The sequence below is a fragment of the Schistocerca cancellata genome, chromosome 9, assembly GCF_023864275.1.
Source record: "Schistocerca cancellata isolate TAMUIC-IGC-003103 chromosome 9, iqSchCanc2.1, whole genome shotgun sequence".
NCBI lineage: Eukaryota > Metazoa > Arthropoda > Insecta > Orthoptera > Acrididae > Schistocerca > Schistocerca cancellata.
Window position 1 is genome coordinate 123548993 of NC_064634.1, and position 19564 is coordinate 123568556.

The 19564-nt window shown below is 40.0% G+C and overlaps 1 protein-coding gene across 1 annotated transcript in view; it reads right to left on the reverse strand.

The window, feature by feature from the left end:
- The window catches only part of LOC126100631 (UDP-glycosyltransferase UGT5-like), a 200237-nt gene that overhangs the window by 25077 nt on the left and 155596 nt on the right, over positions 1-19564 (reverse strand). Inside the window, exon 4 of the mRNA XM_049911257.1 lies at positions 3266-3488. Within this exon, the coding sequence (XP_049767214.1) occupies positions 3266-3488 (223 nt within the window). The remainder of the gene's footprint in view (positions 1-3265; positions 3489-19564) is intronic.

Consider the following 19564-nt stretch of genomic DNA (forward strand, 5'->3'; position numbering starts at 1 on the left):
CGTAGAAGCACAATATGGGGTCTATAATGTTCTCAATATACACTCACAGAAAAAAAAAAAAAAAACGAAAAAAGGCTCACCGCGAAGGAATTATTCGAATGGGACGGACATATGTAGATGCTATGGACGTGTACAGACAGACAAACGGTTACAATTTCAGAAAAATTGGATGATTTATTCAAGAGAAAGAGCTTCACAAATTGAGAACGTCAATAACGCGTTGGTAAAAATACGTCTTTGTCAAACTACGGTATAAAATTTTTTTGAATGCTGGTAGTATTAATATCAGAAACGGTTATTTGAGTGAGGTTTTCGGAAATTACAGCACGCAACCGGGCTTGCTGTGTGATTAATGTTTATCGGATTCTTTACGTAGCAATACACAAATCGAATTTCCGTCTTCTAAACCTGATTCAGGGATCATTTTTACTTTTCACTACTGCAGTCAGTGCATGCTGCTGATGTTAGATACTACGATACTCGCTAATTGTTGATTCCAGCTATTGTACCTAAGTACCCTATCGTTCGTTTCAATTAAAGCATTAAGTTTATGTACGGACAATGCGACATCTCACACATTTTCAAAACCGGAAATGCTGCGCTGAGAGGAAACATTAATTCGTTGCTTAAAGATCACAGAGCGTAGTGCACAATCCACAATAATTAGCTTCATGTTGTATGAAGTGGTTAAATGGAAACAATCAGGTTCTATTTAATCCATACTAACGTAAAGGATGTTCAGCGTCAACAAAATAATAACTTTGTGCAATAAAACTGGCTCAGACGGACAATCTCAATAGTAAAAGATAATTAAATGTAAAATATTCTTAAGGCTCCATTCATCTTTACGAAAAAAGTAAAAAGCGATAGTATTTTCTGCTTTAGGCGCATGCAGTGCACAGGAAAAGGCTACTTTCAAAAGCAGAAGGTTGGACAACATTCAACGCTGCATATTTGAATAGAACCGAGAAAAGACGTTTATTTACTCACCTCACACGTTACGTAAAATAAATCCCTAAAGTAAAATGATATATAAGGTAATTACGGTGATGATTAACTCATAGGTTGAATGAGTACTGAGAATTATTTATGAAATACTTTACCATGAACATTGAATTTCAGAATAACTGTAGAACAAAACATTACAGTATGACAAAAAATAAATGAATAATTTCATTTAAGTTCATAGGTTTCCACGGCAAATGGCAGCGTCAGTAAAATCATTTTGGATATTAGACTGCATAATTATGAAACAAAAATTAAAATAAATGTTCGCCATGAAGAGGACCGCTGAAAAAACGATCGGAATGTTCGAATTTTAGTTGTTTTTGTTTCATAATGATTCGACCTGATACTCAAAATGATTTTACTCAAATATTACAGAGCGGTTCTCCGAAAATGATCTCACTCCCAATTTCAAAAGTACAATATACCCCCGTTGATTTCTCCAGATCTGTAGCTACTACACCTCTGACAATTTTAACACGTGATGAGGAAGTAATAACTAGAGAAGAAATTTCAAAATTTTTAGCTATATATGCTAGTATTTAAAATGGAAACACCTAATTCCGAGTTCGTAAAATAACTCAGTTCAGCCACACTTGCACTTCGAATCGTAAATCTGGGAGAGAGACGAATTTGTAAGTCAACATTGTATTTCCATCCATTAATGTTCTGAGGTAACTTATATTTAGTGCAGAACATCTTCATGGCTCAAAAAGTGCTGTAAGAATAATATATAATGTCCACCTATGATCATCTTGTAGACATCTGATTAAAGAGTTGGGCATTCTGACTACTGCTTCACAGTATCGTATTTCCTCATAACCTTTATTGGAAATAAACCACTACAGTGCAAAGGGAAAACTGATGAACATAACTATAACACAAAAAAGACAATCATCACCCCACATTAAGATTTTCGTTAGTACAAACGGGGGTGCACTGCCACCAAAATTTTCAATTGCTTATAGAATGATATAAAATGTCTGAGTGACAGTGAAGTTATATTTGGAAACAAATTAAAATTTCTACTTGACTACTGTTATTCCAAAGAATAAATTACTTTAATACTACTTAAAAGGTGGTCCACTACTATTAACATATGAATATAATGGAACTGGATCACTGAATCTTCCTTCGTCATGTAGCGGATAATTCAATGCATATTCGTTCACAACACGAGTCAACAGTCAACTACTCTTTACATATAAATATAATGGAACTGATCACTGCATCTCCCTTCGTCATGTAGGTGATAATTCAACACATATTCGTTCACAACACGAGTCAACGTATGACTATAATGGAACTGATCACTGCATCTTCCTTCGTCATGTAGCGGATAATTCAATACATACTCGTTCATAACACGAGTCAACAGTACATAATGGCAAACTTATTTTCAGCGTGGTATAGGTGTCATAACTAAAATGGTCTTTTTTATAAACAGAAGTAAAAGATGATTTTTTTTATTTTCGTTAGTTGTACATATTTCAAAATTTAGTTACCGACCTATTTTAAAATTATTAGGATTATATTTAATTTTTCAGTGACTATTTTGAAAAATAATTGAAAAACACATTTGAAACGTAAATGATTAACCGTTTGTAAATTGTTTTGAACTCACAATCGATATTTAAGAATCAATGCATTTCTATTTCAAAACATTCATCTTTGGTCGCTTTTGTGTTATCTTTGTTCTCATCGAGTTAGTTGTGTAGTAATGTGTTTTGGGTTGAAAGTGATTGTTGGAAGCAGTCAGTGATAGCTTGTTAATATATTTGTTCCTAAGTATTTCCAAAATACGGAATAAAATTGTTTTGAAGAGAATTCGGAAGCTTATATCGACATATTATTCATTTGATGTATGGCATCAGTACACCAGGAATCGGCTTTTGAATCCAGACAGGAAACATTATTCACCTACACTGCTGTGCCAACAATAATAAATACTGCGATGGTCGTTGAGAAGGAAGATAAGTTAAATTCCTTATAATGACTTTTACAAATGAAATTAATTTACTGACATCCTTCTCACAACTTCAGTGTAACTGAAGCTGAAGGTAATTAATTCCAACGTAATCACGGTGCAACCGAGGTTTGGAAAATAATTTTTTAATTTTTGAAGATGTTTTTAATAGCGTGGGAGTGAGGAGGGTCTAGAGACAATATTACGATCTATCGTGCAAATGATTCATGAAACATGAAACTGTCTAAACTAAACGTTAAGTGGAGAAAGATTAAGTCTCTAAGAATTACATACCAAGAATGTCGGCCTGTGGCAGCCACTTCTTAACCATGAGGTTTTCCGGTTTTCCAGGCAGTGTCTCTGTCTCCCACTTCCAGATAACGCGCTGCTTTAACTTGGAGAAGGCAGTCAGTATGGCCGTCCTCTTGTCTTCGCCCAGGTCGGCGCTCCGCAAATTTGAGCCGAGGCTGAACACAACTGCCCCATCTTTTGCGCCGTCCAAGAACTTCTGGAGGTCCTACAAATTAAAATCTACCTCAAACACAAAGTAGTGTCTCCAGACTAAAGATTATAAAAGATTAACATATTAACTCTTACAGACCATCTCAAGTAACTTCTCTGCTGGGCCTGCAGCTTGCATTAGCTCATAATATGACATCTTCTGTATACTTTTAAAAAATTAGCGGCAAATATTTTATTTCTTGTTATTTTTACAAACGTACAGGACGAGCTTCTTTGTTTATAAATAAATGGAGACGACAAGGAAGGATATACGAAGAGTTCACCAGCAATTAAACAATACGCACCGAAAAATAAAATTTGCAGTGGGCCTAAAGATAAGCAATGATAATAACCAACACAAATTTACAATTTGCAGAAAACCTACAACTACAGACATCATCATCAATAAAAATTCATCTCACCTCAAGTCGCATAAATATGCACAATTCAAATCAATGATCAACAAAATCATAATTTACCGCTTGAAGAAAAAGTAATAAAAAATGAAATTACAACACTACAATAAGCACCTCATTAAAAAAAATTTCGACCCAGATATAATACTCAGAATCTACCAAGATCATACAAAATCTAAAGCAGACAACATAAAAAAGAAATAACATTGAAAAGAAATGACAAAACCAAACGAAAATACAGGTAACATATCACACAAAATAAAGAAATTGTTAAAAATACGAAAATTCAATAAGCATTTAGAATTAGCAGCAACTTACAAACAAAGCTGAGATCAGGAAAAAGTGACTTCCTTAGCTTTTCTAATCCAGATGTATACAAAATTTCCTATAAAGACTGCAATAGTTTTTACATTGGACAAACAGGACGAAGCTTTAGTATAACATTTAAAGAACACAGGAGAGATTGCGAAAACATTCAGTCTAGCTTTTACCTACAACTGACTGAGTGAACATAATCGAAAACGCTTTGAAAATTCTAAATAGGGTACCAAAAGGTCAAACCAGGAACATTTTGGAAGAAGTAGAAACTTATACGCACACAAATAGATACCCGAATGACATCCTAAACGAAAACGGGGATCTCAAACATAAAAATTATCTGGCAAACTTTATTAACATAACAGAAAAAGAAAAGCGATGAACACACGCTAAACAAAAACTACATAACATTAAGATCACACGTCCACATAATGCAAAATTATATCTGGTAAAAAAATCTCTGACTACCTAAGGTATAATTTATTTGTAAACACAATGCATCAGTGGAACGATATATCATTTGACGTGTGTTAAAAAGTAGCTCAAAATTTCTATAGAAGATAAATCCGTGAACTAGATTAACAACACAGTAAATAAAAGAAATTACGTTCCAAGGCGTCTTATGGACGTCACTCCATCTACACGTAAGCGTAATATCTCATAGCACTGTTACATAGACGTAGAATAAAATGCTTTATAAATGTGATGTCAACAGGAGTTGAAAATGGCACAAATGCCGAAACTATCTTGTCGTGTACCTTTGTAAAAGAAACGTGAAATAAAATATTTACAGCAAATTTTGTAAAATTACAATAAGGTATTCTCAACTTTATTGACTACGAAATTAATGTACTTTATAATTATTTGGCAATCATAAATTATACCACGTATCTACGAGTAAGCTATGCAGACAAAATATACAGATAAATTATTCAGACATAAATCATCAGTGTGGGGAAAAAACAGGAAGTTAAAGCATAATCGGCAAGCAGTGATAACACATTCGTTGGTGCACAATGCGGCCTCCTCTTTGAACTACCAGTGATATTTTTTGCTTAAGTCGGCAGATATTTTAGATCTCACACAATTGGTGTTTTGAACTTACTATACTCGCTATAAACTATAGTAAAAATTCTATGAACCATATATCCATATGCAACTACTCAATATTGTTAAATACTCTACCGTACTGAAACTCTAAAAGAAACCTTTACTCTTCGTAGGCCAATCCATGGCAGCGTGGAGAGAGCTATGGAGAAACACTATGTGGTCATTTGTGTGGTGGACAGTTCAACAGAATTAATATTGAATTTCCAGTCAAAATTTGGAATTGAACGCTTTGGCAGTACATCAAGAAAACGTTTGTATGATAAAGAAACACATCAAGCATAACGTGACGAACAGTGAACCGCCAAACAAAACAATTCCGTTTTCTGAGGGTAAATTTCGTCAACATTCTTAAAAGGGATAGGGCCGGTAGTGAAATTATATAACTTCTCTTCACTACCACAAGCTTCATTCTTCTAGACTGTTATGTCAAAACTGTTAGACTATAATTATGTGATAACTTTTGTTCACTCAGGAAGAGGAGGGCGCATAGAAGAGTGTTTTGCTGGACAGACCCTGTGACGAGGCACGACATTTTACTGGAACACACGATTTTATATTAGCTGGTGAAAAATTTTTGTTATAAATAATGAATACTGTTCCATTTCAAAGTCCTTGGAGTTGCATTTTAAAATGAAATCATTCTTGTGATATTGGGCTCAGTTTCCGTCTGATTTGCTCCCTTGTATCGAAATCCTTGAAAACTCTGCCTCTTAGAGATTCTGCTGTTACTTAATTTAGATATTCTGCAGATTTAATTGTTGAAAAATCGAAATATGTACAAGAAATTATCACACAAGACCCTTAGTTCAGAACCCTAACTCCAGTAGATGATGGTTTGGCATCAGCGACGATGAGTCATGCTTTAACACACAGAATCACGTTGTGTTTGATGCCATTTGCATCTCAGCTTTGAGACTTCTGACATTTATTGCAAGTGTCTGCTTGTTCCAGGTTAGTGACGTTTTGAAGTTTGTGTCAATTCAGAAGAAGAAAAGGCTCGTATCTGTGTTAATAGTGTAAATACGCTTTCTTGTGTCTGTGAAAAGTTAACTGCGAGTTTTCAAAAAAGAAAACGTAACACTCTTTGTAACACTAACCTGATTTCGGGTGTAAGGTTTAGATCAGGACAATGATTTGGTCCTCCCCGTATGTTATTCGCATTTACCACATTCTTGACTGGATTGTTAAAGATCACGTCATTTGTCTTTTGCTCTTACACGATTTGGAGGTAACCAGAAGACCATACGAAAATACATTGAATCACCGCAAAAACAACGAAAATTGTGTAACATTCTACAAGGCTACAAGGCCTGTATGTCACGATGAAGGACTGACGATGTCAGTGACCACAGAGAATGTGACATTGAGTGAAGGCTCATGCGGTAACGAAAACGAAGCGACAACACAGGGGATATGCATGCTGAAAACGATTCAAGACTACTGTGAATCAAATAGTCACACCTTTTCCGAAGAGGATTTCAAAGATCTTGTGCGCAATGTAAATTTGTCGAAGCAACAGGTGGAGCTTTTATCTTCGGGAGTAACAGGGTGGACTCTTCTTCACGACACGAAAGTGTTTATTGTGGTCGCCATATTGCTTTTTTTCTTTACATTTCTCCAAGAAGATAACATTGTTTTTGTAATGATAACGAGTCATTTATGGAATCTGTTGATCGGTCATGGTTAGTCGCAGAAATTTTTCGAGAGAAGGGGGAAGGAGGAGGAAGGAGCAAAGTGGGAGTGGAAGGGGGCGAGGTGGGGGGGGGGGGCGAGGGGAAGAATGTTAGACAGGAGGAGGAAAGGGAAGGTGGAGGAAAGGGTTTATATATAACCTTCTTACAGTTCGGCTGTTTTATTTCCATAGAATGTTAGCGCAACATACCGCATCCGCACTCGGTGAGTTGCGAGGAAAGCTCTTTTTGCATGAGGAGGTAAATAACGTAGGTGATCCCAAGTGGAATAAAAGCATGGCAACGCAGACTTCAACTTGAGTACAAACAACTTATTTAGATTCTTATCTCCCCTTTATTTTTACAAAAAGACAGACTTTCGTTGTGCACATAAAAGTTAAATATTTCGCTCCTGACTGAAGAGAACCGGTTTTTTTAGATTCAGAACTAGATGCTAGAATTCCACAATATAATGGGTTAAAATCTTGAAGCATTATACTTCTGTAATCCTGCCCAATTGGTTACGTCCCAACTACGCATTTGCGAACATTGACGGGGCATTTTGGCCCGGGAAGGAAGTGACCAAACAACTCAAAGGAAAGTTGGATCCGCAAGCGAGGTTCAATCGGCCTCAAGAAAGGGACGCGCATGTTTCACGTATGCCACAATATTTATTCAAAACTGAACGGGAGTCCACTTCACGAGTTGTATGCAACCCATCAAACAGGAAAGACCCTTGGAGTGCAAGGGGGGGGGGGGAGGGACGGTATATTTAAAAAAATCTTAGTAAGAAACAGTTACGTCTATCCTTTCTTTACAACAAAGAAGATGCTGTTGATCTGGACTGAATTTCGTCCAACGTCGTTCGGTCGACGACTGTGAAACCGCTGTCATACTTTTAGCGTTGTTTGAAATGGGTCGGCCGTCGGCAGAATCGCCTGCTGTCGGTTGCACTGTGACTGTGTCCGTAACTACTCGTATCACGCGCAGTGCGAGCTTTGGCTCGTGAACGTCTCCTCCTTACAGCCTTTCCGACTTCGCAGCATGAAGCGCTTCCTGGTTAGTGAACGAAATGAAGACACCAGTGGTTCGTCTGCTGGTGGTGGGGAGGGAGATACTCCGAAGGCGAAAACAAGAAGGGGCAATACGAAAACGAGAATTTATTATGAGAACCGTTTATTGCTAGGCTTCACGTAAACTACAATGACTGGCGACGAACGTCCCCAATGTTTAATTCGTTTAACCATTTTAGCTGCTGACAGCATGCAGCCTAACAAGTTAAAGACATATGCTTAAACCAAACATCCTCTGTTAACGGGAAAACCAAACTAAATGTTTTATTGTCTAACCAGAAGAGCTTAGTTAAAATGACGAATGTGACTTGTAAGTTAGCCTGTTACCAGATTTCACATAGGACTGCTAAATCCAAGAAACCACACACGGTTACAGAAACTCTGGTTCTCCTAGTAGCGACTGATGTAGTTATTAACGATGTTTGGCGACTCATTTAGTCAAGAGCTAAAAAGTATTCCTCTCTTTAATGACATAGTGCGCAGAAGAATTTTAGACTCTTATGACGAATTACTCGAGCAATTAATTGATAAATTGCGTAATAATTGTCTTGCACTTCAAGTGGGCAAAGCGACATATTCATGAAGATCCTCATTTGATTGCTTATGTTCATGTCACTGATGACTTTAACATTCGAGACGGATTGCTTTTCTGTGACTCGATACTGCAAACAGTTACAGCTCAAAACCTTTATGACATTGTCAGTACTCTTTTTATAATCAAAACATGGCAACATGGGATAGGAGCATTTGAGTATGCAGCGATGAAGCTCGCTCAGTATCTGGAATACATGGTGGGTTGCAAGTGAAAGTTAAGGCTGCGGTTCATGTTGCAGTATAGACTCACTGCATGAAACATCTGGATGCTCTGGCTGCTAAAGAAGTTACCACCACTTCAGGAAGTGCTGCAAACGGTTACAGACTCGTTTAATGTTATTGAGGCAAAATCTATAAATTTAAGGCTTTGTAAAGTGCCATGGGAGGAGATGGTTCCACATCACACTCACCTGCTCTATTTTAGTAACGCCTGATGGCTTTCAAGGGATACAGCACTAAAAAGAATGTTTGTACTCTGTTTCATAAAGGCGAAAAGTCACTCTATGGCAGACCGTTTCAGTGACGCCTATTTTCTGTTGAAAATTGCTTATCTTCATGAGATAATAAATATTCTTAACTCTTCAAGATAATCAGGCAATTACCTTATCTTGAAATGAAAAAGTTAAGGCGTTTTTAAATAGAGCTGCGGCAAACTCGAATGGGAAGTGCCATACTAAATTTGTTCCCTACTTTAGTGTTACTGTTACAGGACGCACATAATCCGATATTTCCATGAAGATAAAAGCTTGCGTTCTCCATCATCTTGCAACACTCAAACTTCGCTTCGAAAAGTATTTCAGCGACGATTTTGATAAATTTAATTAGATTAAAATCCATTCATAAACTTTCCTGGACCGTGACTTCTAAAATATAAAAGAGTAATAACAACTTACTGTTGTCACTCGTGACACTTAACTGTAGAGTAAATTTAATAAAGTGTCTTTTTTGGAGTTTTGGATACACATTAACAAGGAATTCCCAACTCTGAGTCAAAATGCAATGAAGATTCCGATTCCTTTTGCGACAACGTACTTTTGCGAGACTGGCTTTTCAGTTTTGACAGCTCTGATGTCGAACTGCCATTCAAAGCTAAACATAAGCAAAGAACTTCGAGGTGCTGTTCCTGCTACTGCAACAAGCCTTGAGAAACTTTTTCTCAAAAGAGAGCTCATCCCGCAACAACGTACTTTGTAATTTAAATTTTAATGCTCTTGAAATCCTTGTTTAGTTGAAAAAAAGTATTGTCCATTTCATAGTTCTTGACTGGATGAAAATGTGATAAACAATTTGTTCCGTATTTTCATTATAATAACTCATGTAGTTTTGGTTTCGGTTGCATAAAACAGAGAATAAGGCAAAGAAAATGTAAAAATGAGAATTTTTATAATTAAAAAGGGCTGCGGGGCTGTCAAATGTTTCCTCCCGCTGTGCTAGGTGACGCATCACTGCCAAGACCATCAACTCCTGCAAGTTCGCACACGCCAGACAGACTTGGCTATATTCCAAGGCCATCGCCGCGTATTGCATCATGAGGTACATAGAAAGTACATTTAAGAAACAGCAGGGGTCCAAGCACTGACGCCTGAGGCGCATTGCCCGTCGCCCGCCACCCCCCTTCCCCCCCTCACTTAACTGTGTCCCGGTTAGATGTCACCTTATAGTCTTTCTCATTACTATAGGGAATGACTTTTCACTGTATGTTCTTAAAATAGGAGAGGAACAAATTTTGAACTGCTGCTCTTATTGCATAACGCACTAACTTCTAGAGTAATATTCTGTGATCAACACATGAAAACTCCGATTTGACTAAATCGGAGAAGATTCCTGATCTTCACATCTTTTCATTTAATCCGCCGATTGCCTTACAGAGAAAAATATACGCCATTTTCAGTTGCTAAACTTTTCTAAAGCCATGTAGCAAATTATGTGAACTGAAATGATCTGTCACTCCGATACATACAACCTTTTCAATAACTTCAGCAAATTCATACGGCAAACTAATATGTCTAAAATTGTATATATTACCGCTTTCTCCTTTCTTCTAAGGCGGTTTCACTCTTGATTACTTTAATCGCTCATGAAGCTGGTCATTCCTAAAGGAAAAATTACAGATGTAGCTAAATACAGAGCTAACATATGCAGCCCAGTGCTTTAGTACCCTGCTTGATACTCCATCGTATCCGTGAGAGCCCTTGGTCTTCGGCTATTTAATTATTGATTCAGTCTCCCTTCACCAGTATCACGGAGGTATATTTCAGAATGCTATCTTAGAAAGCCATTTTCTAGGAGACATGATTTCCTGTAGGAGCTAAGTATTTATTTCGTTTACCTGCTATATTCAGAAACTGTACACATATCTGACTTACATTTTTACTACATACTGACTTTATATCCTCCACATTGTGCAGTGGGCCAGACAATTTTTTCACGATTGGCCATATTGTTTGAATTTTATCCTGAGAATTAGTTATTCAGTTTACATAACACATGCTTTCGGACTCGCTAATGATATTTTTAAGTAATTTACAGTAATGTTAGTAATAGTTTGCTGCAGCTCGATTGTGACTATTTTCAACGTTTCGATATAGTTACCAGTTTTTTTCTACATGGTATCCTTATCTCATTAATCAGCCACCTAGATTACTCGTTAAAGCATATTTATCATCTATGAACATTCTGCCACTCATGTTCTTTAATGAGGCTTAAAAAAGCCTTTGCTGCCTCTCGATTAAGTAGTTATTGAAAGCTCTCGTCCTCTGCTCGTAACCTTGTCTTCACAGCACAAGTTACGTTGTCATCGTGTTTAAAGTGTTTCCCACAGGGAATTCTTAACTGCCTCAAACGGTAGTCCGAGAGAGCCAGGTCTGGGCTATAATGTAGACGAGACAAAAATGTCGAACCAAATTCCCTGGTTCTGAGACGTACATGGGGCGCTGTCGTGTTTGATAAAATTTCTTTGGGATTATTATCAGACGGAACGTCGGTAACGGTTCTTGAGTTTGTTGAGAGTATACACACTCCTGGAAATGGAAAAAAGAACACATTGATACCGGTGTGTCAGACCCACCATACTTGCTCCGGACACTGCGAGAGGGCTGTACAAGCAATGATCACACGCACGGCACAGCGGACACACCAGGAACCGCGGTGTTGGCCGTCGAATGGCGCTAGCTGCGCAGCATTTGTGCACCGCCGCCGTCAGTGTCAGCCAGTTTGCCGTGGCATACGGAGCTCCATCGCAGTCTTTAACACTGGTAGCATGCCGCGACAGCGTGGACGTGAACCGTATGTGCAGTTGACGGACTTTGAGCGAGGGCGTATAGTGGGCATGTGGGAGGCCGGGTGGACGTACCGCCGAATTGCTCAACACGTGGGGCGTGAGGTCTCCACAGTACATCGATGTTGTCGCCAGTGGTCGGCGGAAGGTGCACGTGCCCGTCGACCTGGGACCGGACCGCAGCGACGCACGGATGCACGCCAAGACCGTAGGATCCTACGCAGTGCCGTAGGGGACCGCACCGCCACTTCCCAGCAAATTAGGGACACTGTTGCTCCTGGGGTATCGGCGAGGACCATTCGCAACCGTCTCCATGAAGCTGGGCTACGGTCCCGCACACCGTTAGGCCGTCTTCCGCTCACGCCCCAACATCGTGCAGCCCGCCTCCAGTGGTGTCGCGACAGGCGTGAATGGAGGGACGAATGGAGACGTGTCGTCTTCAGCGATGAGAGTCGCTTCTGTCTTGGTGCCAATGATGGTCGTATGCGTGTTTGGCGCCGTGCAGGTGAGCGCCACAATCAGGACTGCATACGACCGAGGCACACAGGGCCAACACCCGGCATCATGGTGTGGGGAGCGATCTCCTACACTGGCCGTACACCACTGGTGATCGTCGAGGGGACACTGAATAGTTCACGGTACATCCAAACCGTCATCGAACCCATCGTTCTACCATTCCTAGACCGGCAAGGGAACTTGCTGTTCCAACAGGACAATGCACGTCCGCATGTATCCCGTGCCACCCAACGTGCTCTAGAAGGTGTAAGTCAACTACCCTGGCCAGCAAGATCTCCGGATCTGTCCCCCATTGAGCGTGTTTGGGACTGGATGAAGCGTCGTCTCACGCGGTCTGCACGTCCAGCACGAACGCTGGTCCAACTGAGGCGCCAGGTGGAAATGGCATGGCAAGCCGTTCCACAGGACTACATCCAGCGTCTCTACGATCGTCTCCATGGCAGAATAGCAGCCTGCATTGCTGCGAAAGGTGGATATACACTGTACTAGTGCCGACATTGTGCATGCTCTGTTGCCTGTGTCTATGTGCCTGTGGTTCTGTCAGTGTGATCATGTGATGTATCTGACCCCAGGAATGTGTCAATAAAGTTTCCCCTTCCTGGGACAATGAATTCACGGTGTTCTTATTTCAATTTCCAGGAGTGTACATAGTGTTCTGAATCAGTGGTTGACCCTTTTAGTAACACTTAGACGAGAATGACACCACTACTATCCCACAACTCTGTCGTCATAACTTTACCAGCAGAGGGAGCTGAATTTCTTCTTAAATGGTGACTGCGGATGGTACCACTCCGCTGATTGCACTTTTGTTTATGGCTCAAACTGATGCACCCACGTTTCGTTACCTGTAACGAACTGTGACAAAAGGGCCTCTCCATTGGTGTTCAGTTCAGTTGAAATTACTTTTCTTTGAGTCCTGTGGTGTGCCGTGAGCATTTTCTTTTAATATACAAGAGTCTCACCGCGCGGAGTGGCCGTGAGGTTTGAGGTGCCATGTCACATATGGCGCGGTCCCTCCCGTCGGACGTTCGAGTCCTCCCTCGGGCATGGGTGTGTGTGTTTTGTTCTTAGCGTAAGTTAGTCTAAGTAGTGTGTAAGTCTAGGGACCGATGACCTCAGCAGTTTGGTCCCTTAGGAATTCACACACACACACACACACACACACACACACACATACATACACACAAGAGTCTCAGTCATTTCACGTGCGCTTCGAATGCTCAGCGATAGCTGTAGAGCAGAGTTTCCCAAACTGTGTTCCTCGGACCACAAGTGCTCCCTGGGAAGTGAATACGTGTTCCGCAAGAAACTGCTAATGGCATAGCGTTCTTTCGACTTTTTTGCGATACTAATTATTTTTTAAAGTTTTATTATGATTTGTGTGTTATTAGTTATGATTTAAAATGGAAATAATCACTGAATAAAACAATGTTTTTTTACTCTTTAAAAATTTATTTAACTTCAAAATAAACAAGATGTTGCATCAAAATACCTAGATTCTAAAAGTGTTCAGAGAGAGAAAAAGTTTGCGAACCTGTGCTATAAAGCTAACTGTTCAGTCGTGATGCCCCAGTCTGCGCGAATAATGGCATCCACGCGATTCACTATTTTGGAGTAGCAGCTGTGAATTGACATCCTGAGCGTGGCCGATCACTGAGCTCAGTTTCCGCACTTCCTGAATCGTTAACTCTGTTGACCCATCACCCGATAGTGCTATCAACTGCACCATTTCTACACGCTACACACTGACACTTATGGCTGTTCACTACGATTTCTCTTTCCGTTACCAAGAATTAAGTTACAGCACGTTGTTTCTAAACAGGTCTCTTATGTAGACGCCGTTTTAGTGGCTCACTAAAGCTCTGCCATTTACCTGAATTCCTCGGAACTTCACACGCGTGCTGAAAAAACAACTTAAAAGCTCCTAAACAGACGTCCTCTTAGATACATATTAACAGCTGTAAAAATATGTGCATTATTGAAAGACCATCCTGTAATACATAGGCTGCAGCAAGCGTTTACAGAATCTCTTATTACAGTGAAACTAAGTTTGGTACACAACTTTTAAGATTATACTTGAATCCAGGAATGAATTGTATTACAGAAACGGTGTATATTGTTCTTGTAAATAAAAAAAATATTTTTTTTGCCTAGTAAAATCATGTAGGTATCAACGTGCGCTCAGAAGCATTCGTAATCAAATTTGAAAGAAGTGATCTCAGCATGGATTAGAAGTGTGATACATAAATATTCTCATGATCACTATGATATTCCCTCACTGCTTGCAAAAGTTAACAATAACGTCCTTTTACTTAAATGTCCCTATATACTATGAATTAAGGAATTTTTGTTAAAAATAAAATACCCTCTTTCGATATTTTCTAAGAAATTCAATTATTCTCCTTCATGCAACGTTGTACTTCTGGGTTCAGACGCTATTCACCTGTTTCAGAGCCCCCAAACGCTTCCAGACGTGAAGTTTGCTGATAAGGTATACTAGAGGCGCAGTAATTGATATACGACAGCTTTCAAATGTTGAGATGTGCCGTTTACTATCGTATAAAGACAGATACTTATATTTTGGTGCAAGAAGAACCCAATTTCGTTGAAGAATTGGAAGTTAATCTGCTGTAGGGCATCGTATTAGATTGGCACACTTTTTAAGATTGACTTACTTCAGCCTCGATGAACCAGTCAACTTGTTACAGGTAGGTTTGTACGAAATAACAACATTTGTGACTGTTTTGGGGAATTTGATTTCAGCAAGGCCGGGCACCAACTTTCTTTTTTTTGAGTCGTCTGTCTCCTGACTGGTTTGATGTGGCTCGCCACTAATTCCTCTCCTGTGCCAACCTCTTCATCTCAGAGCAGCACTTGCAACCTACGTCCTCAATTATTTGCGGAATGCATTCAAATCTCTGTCTTTCTCTGCAGGCTTTACCCTCTACAGCTCCCTCTAGTACCATGGAAGTTATTCCCTGATGTCTTAAAAGATGTCCTACCACCCTGTCCCTTCTTCTTGTCAGTGTTTCCCACATATTCCTTTCCTCTCCGATTCTGCGCAGAACCTCCACATCCCTTACGTTATCAATCCACCTAATTTTCAAATTTCGTCTGTAGCACCAAATATGAAACGCTTCTTTTCTCTTCTGTTCCGGTTTTCAAACAGTCCATGTTTCACCACCATAAAATGCTGTGTACCAAACGTACATTCTCAGAAATTCCTTCCAGAAATTGAGGTCTTTGTTTGAAACTAGTAGAGTTCTCTTTTGCCATTGCTCGTCCTCTTTTGATGTCCTCCCTGCTCCGTCCGTCAGTGGTTATGTTGCCGACCTACGTAGCACAATTCCTTAACTTCATCTAGTTCTTGACCATGAATCCTGATGTTAAGTTTCTCGTTGTTCTCATTTCTGCTACTTCTCATTACATTCCTCTTTCTTCGATTTACTCTCAGTCCATGTTCGGCACTCAGTTGACTGCTCATTCCATTCAGCATATCCTGTGTTTCTTCTTTGCTGTCACTGAGGATCGCGATGTCACCAGTGAACCTTATCATTGATATCCTTTCACCCTGAATTTGTCCGCCCCGGTAGCTGAGTGGTCAGCGTGACAGACTGTCAATCCTAAGAGCCCGGGTTCGATTCCCGGCTGGGTCGGAAGTTTTCTCCGCTCAGGGACTGGGTGTTGTGTTGTCCTAATCATCATCATTTCATCTCCATCGACACGCAGGTCGCCGAAGTGGCGCCAAATCGAAAGACCTGCACCAGGCGAAGAGTCTACCCGATGGGAGGCCCTAGCCACACGACATTTCCATTTACCCTGAATTTCAGTTCCACTCCTGAATCTTTCTTTTATTTCCATCATTGCTTCTTCGATGTGCAGATTGAACACTAGGGGCAAAAGACTACGGCCCTGCGTTACACCCTTTTAAATCCCAGCACTTCGTTCTTGGTTTCCCACATCCCCTCTTGGCTCGTGTACATGTTGTATATTCCTCGTCTCTCCCTATAGCTTACTCCAATTTTCCTCAGAATTTCGAACATCTTGCGCCATTTGACATTGTCAAAGGCTTTTTTCAGGTTGAGAAATCCGACGAACGTGTCGTGATTTTCCTTTAGCCTTGCTTTCATTAACAACCGCAGTGTCAGAACTGCCACTCTAGTGCCTTTACCTTTTCTAAAGCCAAACTGATCATCATCCAACACATCTTCAATTTTCTTTTCTATTATTCTGTATATTATTCTTGTCAGCAACTTGGATACATGAGATGTTAAGCTGATCGTGCGATAATTGTTGTACTTGTCAGCTCTTGCAGTCTTCGAAATTGTGGATGATATTTTTCCGAGAATCAGATTGTATGTCGCCAGACTCATACGTACTACACACCAACGTAAGGAGTTATTTTGTTGCCACTTACGACAATGATTTTAAAAATTATTCTCCCTTATTTAGTTTTAAGTCCTCCAAAGCTCTCTTAAGATCTGATTCTAATATTGGAGCCCCTATCTCTTCTAAATCGAGTTCTATTTCTTATTCTATCACATCAGACACATCTTCCCCCTCATACAGGCTTTCAATGTATTTTTTCCACCTATCCGCTTTCTCCTCTGCATTTAGCAGTGGAATTCCCGTTGCTCTCTTAATGTTACCATCCTTGTTTTTAATTTCACCGCTGGTTGTTTTGATTTTCCTATATGTTGAGTCAATCCTTCTGACAATTATTTCTTTCTCGATTTCTTCACATTTTTCGTGCAGCCATTTCGTCTTAGCTTCCCTGTACTTCCTACTATTTTTATTCCTCAGCGACTTGTATTTCTGTATTTTCCTGAACATTTTTGTGCTTCCTTCTTTCATCGATCAACTGATGTATTTCTTCTGTTACCCATAGTTTCTTCGCAGTTACCTTTATTCGTACCGATGGTTTTCTTTCCAACTTTTGTGTTTGCTCTTTTTAGAAATGTCCATTCCGCTTCAACCGATCTGGCTACTGAGCTATTCCATGTGGAATCTATATCTTTAGAGATTTCAAGAATATCTCTTTATTCCTTCGTTCATCCGTATCCCACTTCTTTAAACTTCAGCCTACTCTTCAGCACTACTAAATTGTGATCTGAGTCTGTATCTGACCCTGGATGTGCGTTACAATCAAGTATCTCTATCGTATCATGATGTAATCGGACTGGAATTTTTTCGTATCTCCCGGCCTTTTCCAAGTATAAGTCCTTCTCTTGTGATTGTGGAGCAGAGTATTCGCCATTATTAGGTCAAATTTAGTGCAGAAATACATTAATCTTTCTTCCCTCTCATTCCTTGTACCAATGCCAAATTCTTCAGTAACCCTTTCTTCCATTGCTTCCCCTACAACCCCGTTCCAGTCTCCCATGACTATTAAGTTTCTGTCTGCCTTTACATACAGAATTACCCGTCAATATCCTCATATACATTTTCTGTATCTTCATCTTCTGCTTGCGACGTCAGGATTTATGCCTGAACTGTCGTTGTCGGTGTTGGTTTCCTGTGGGTTCTTATGAGAGAAACCTTATCATTGAACTATTCACAGAAACAAACTCTCTTCTCTATCTTCCTATTCATGACGAATCCTACTTCCGTTCTACCATTTCCTCTGGTGTTGATATCACCCTATACTCATCTGACCAGAAATGGTTCAAATGGCTCTCAGCTCTATGGGACTTAACTGCTGAGGTCATCAGTCCCCTAGAACTTAGAACTACTTAAATCTAACTAACCTAAGGACATCACACACATCCATGCCCGAGGCAGGATTCGAACCTGCGACCGTAGCGGCAGCGCGGTTCCGGACTGTAGCGCCTAGAACCGCTCGGCCACTTCGGCCGGCTGGCCAGAAATCCTTGCCTTATTTCCATTTAACTTCACTGACCCCATTATATGTAGATTGAGCTTTTGCATTTTCTTTTTCACATTTTACGTTGTCGAATGGTTTTTTGAGGTCGACAAAGGCTATGAACATGCCTTGATTTTTCTCTAGTCTTGCTTCCATTAACAACCGCAATGTTGCCTCTTTGGTGCATTTATCTCTCCCAATGCCAAACGTATCGTCACCTAAAACATCCTCAGTTCTCTTTTCCATTCTTGTGTATTCTTTTCCTGAAATGCATGACCTGTTAAGCTAACTGTGCGATAGTTCTCGCACTTGTCAGCTCCTACAATGTTCGGAATTATGTGGGCGATATTTTTCCGAAAGTCAAATGGTATACCGCCAGACTCATATATTCTACAAGCCAACCTCAATAGTCATTTTGTAGCCAATTCTACCAATGATTTTAGAAGTTCTGATGGAATGTTATCTATGCCTTCTGCCTTATCTGATATCAAGCCTTCCAGACATCTTTTAAATTATGTTTACATTACTGGGTCCCCTGTCTCATCTGCATCGACTCCTGTTTCTTCTTCTGCCTCATCAGACAAGTCTTCCTCCTCAAAGAGGCCTTCAATGTACTCTTTCCACCTACCTGCTCTCTCCTTTGCATTTAACAGTGGAATTCCCATTTGACTCTTAATGTTACCAGCCTCGCTTTTAATTTCACCAAAGATTGTTTTGACTTTTCTGTATGCTACGTCACACCTTCCATCAAGCGCAGCACTCGGACGGAACGTGTGGCAGCCTACCCCTCAGGAGGACACTCAACATCTCTGTCAATTCGATACTAATTTTAAGCCGAATAACTGCTTGCATGAGGGCAAGAGGAAGACCAAAACGTTATTGACGTGCTCGATTTGTGAAGCTCTTTCTCTTGAATAAATTACCCAATTTTTCTGAAACTGAAATCATTTGTTTATTTCTACATGTGCAGAATGTCTACCGATTTCCGTCCAGTGCGGATAATTCCTTGGTGGTCCATCGTTTTTTCTGGCTTAGTGTGTATTTCGCAAAACATATATAGGATATATTACGTATGTGTTCGATGAGAGACGAATTGGGAGAGGGTTGCCGATGTCATTGGAACCTCTGACATAACCCTTTCTAAGTTCTGATCTGATTCCGTGATGACGCACTAAGAGATCCAAATATTAACTGAGAACACCAAATAACTGGGAATGTGAACGATCCTGTATGCAAAGCATTTGTTTCCAACATT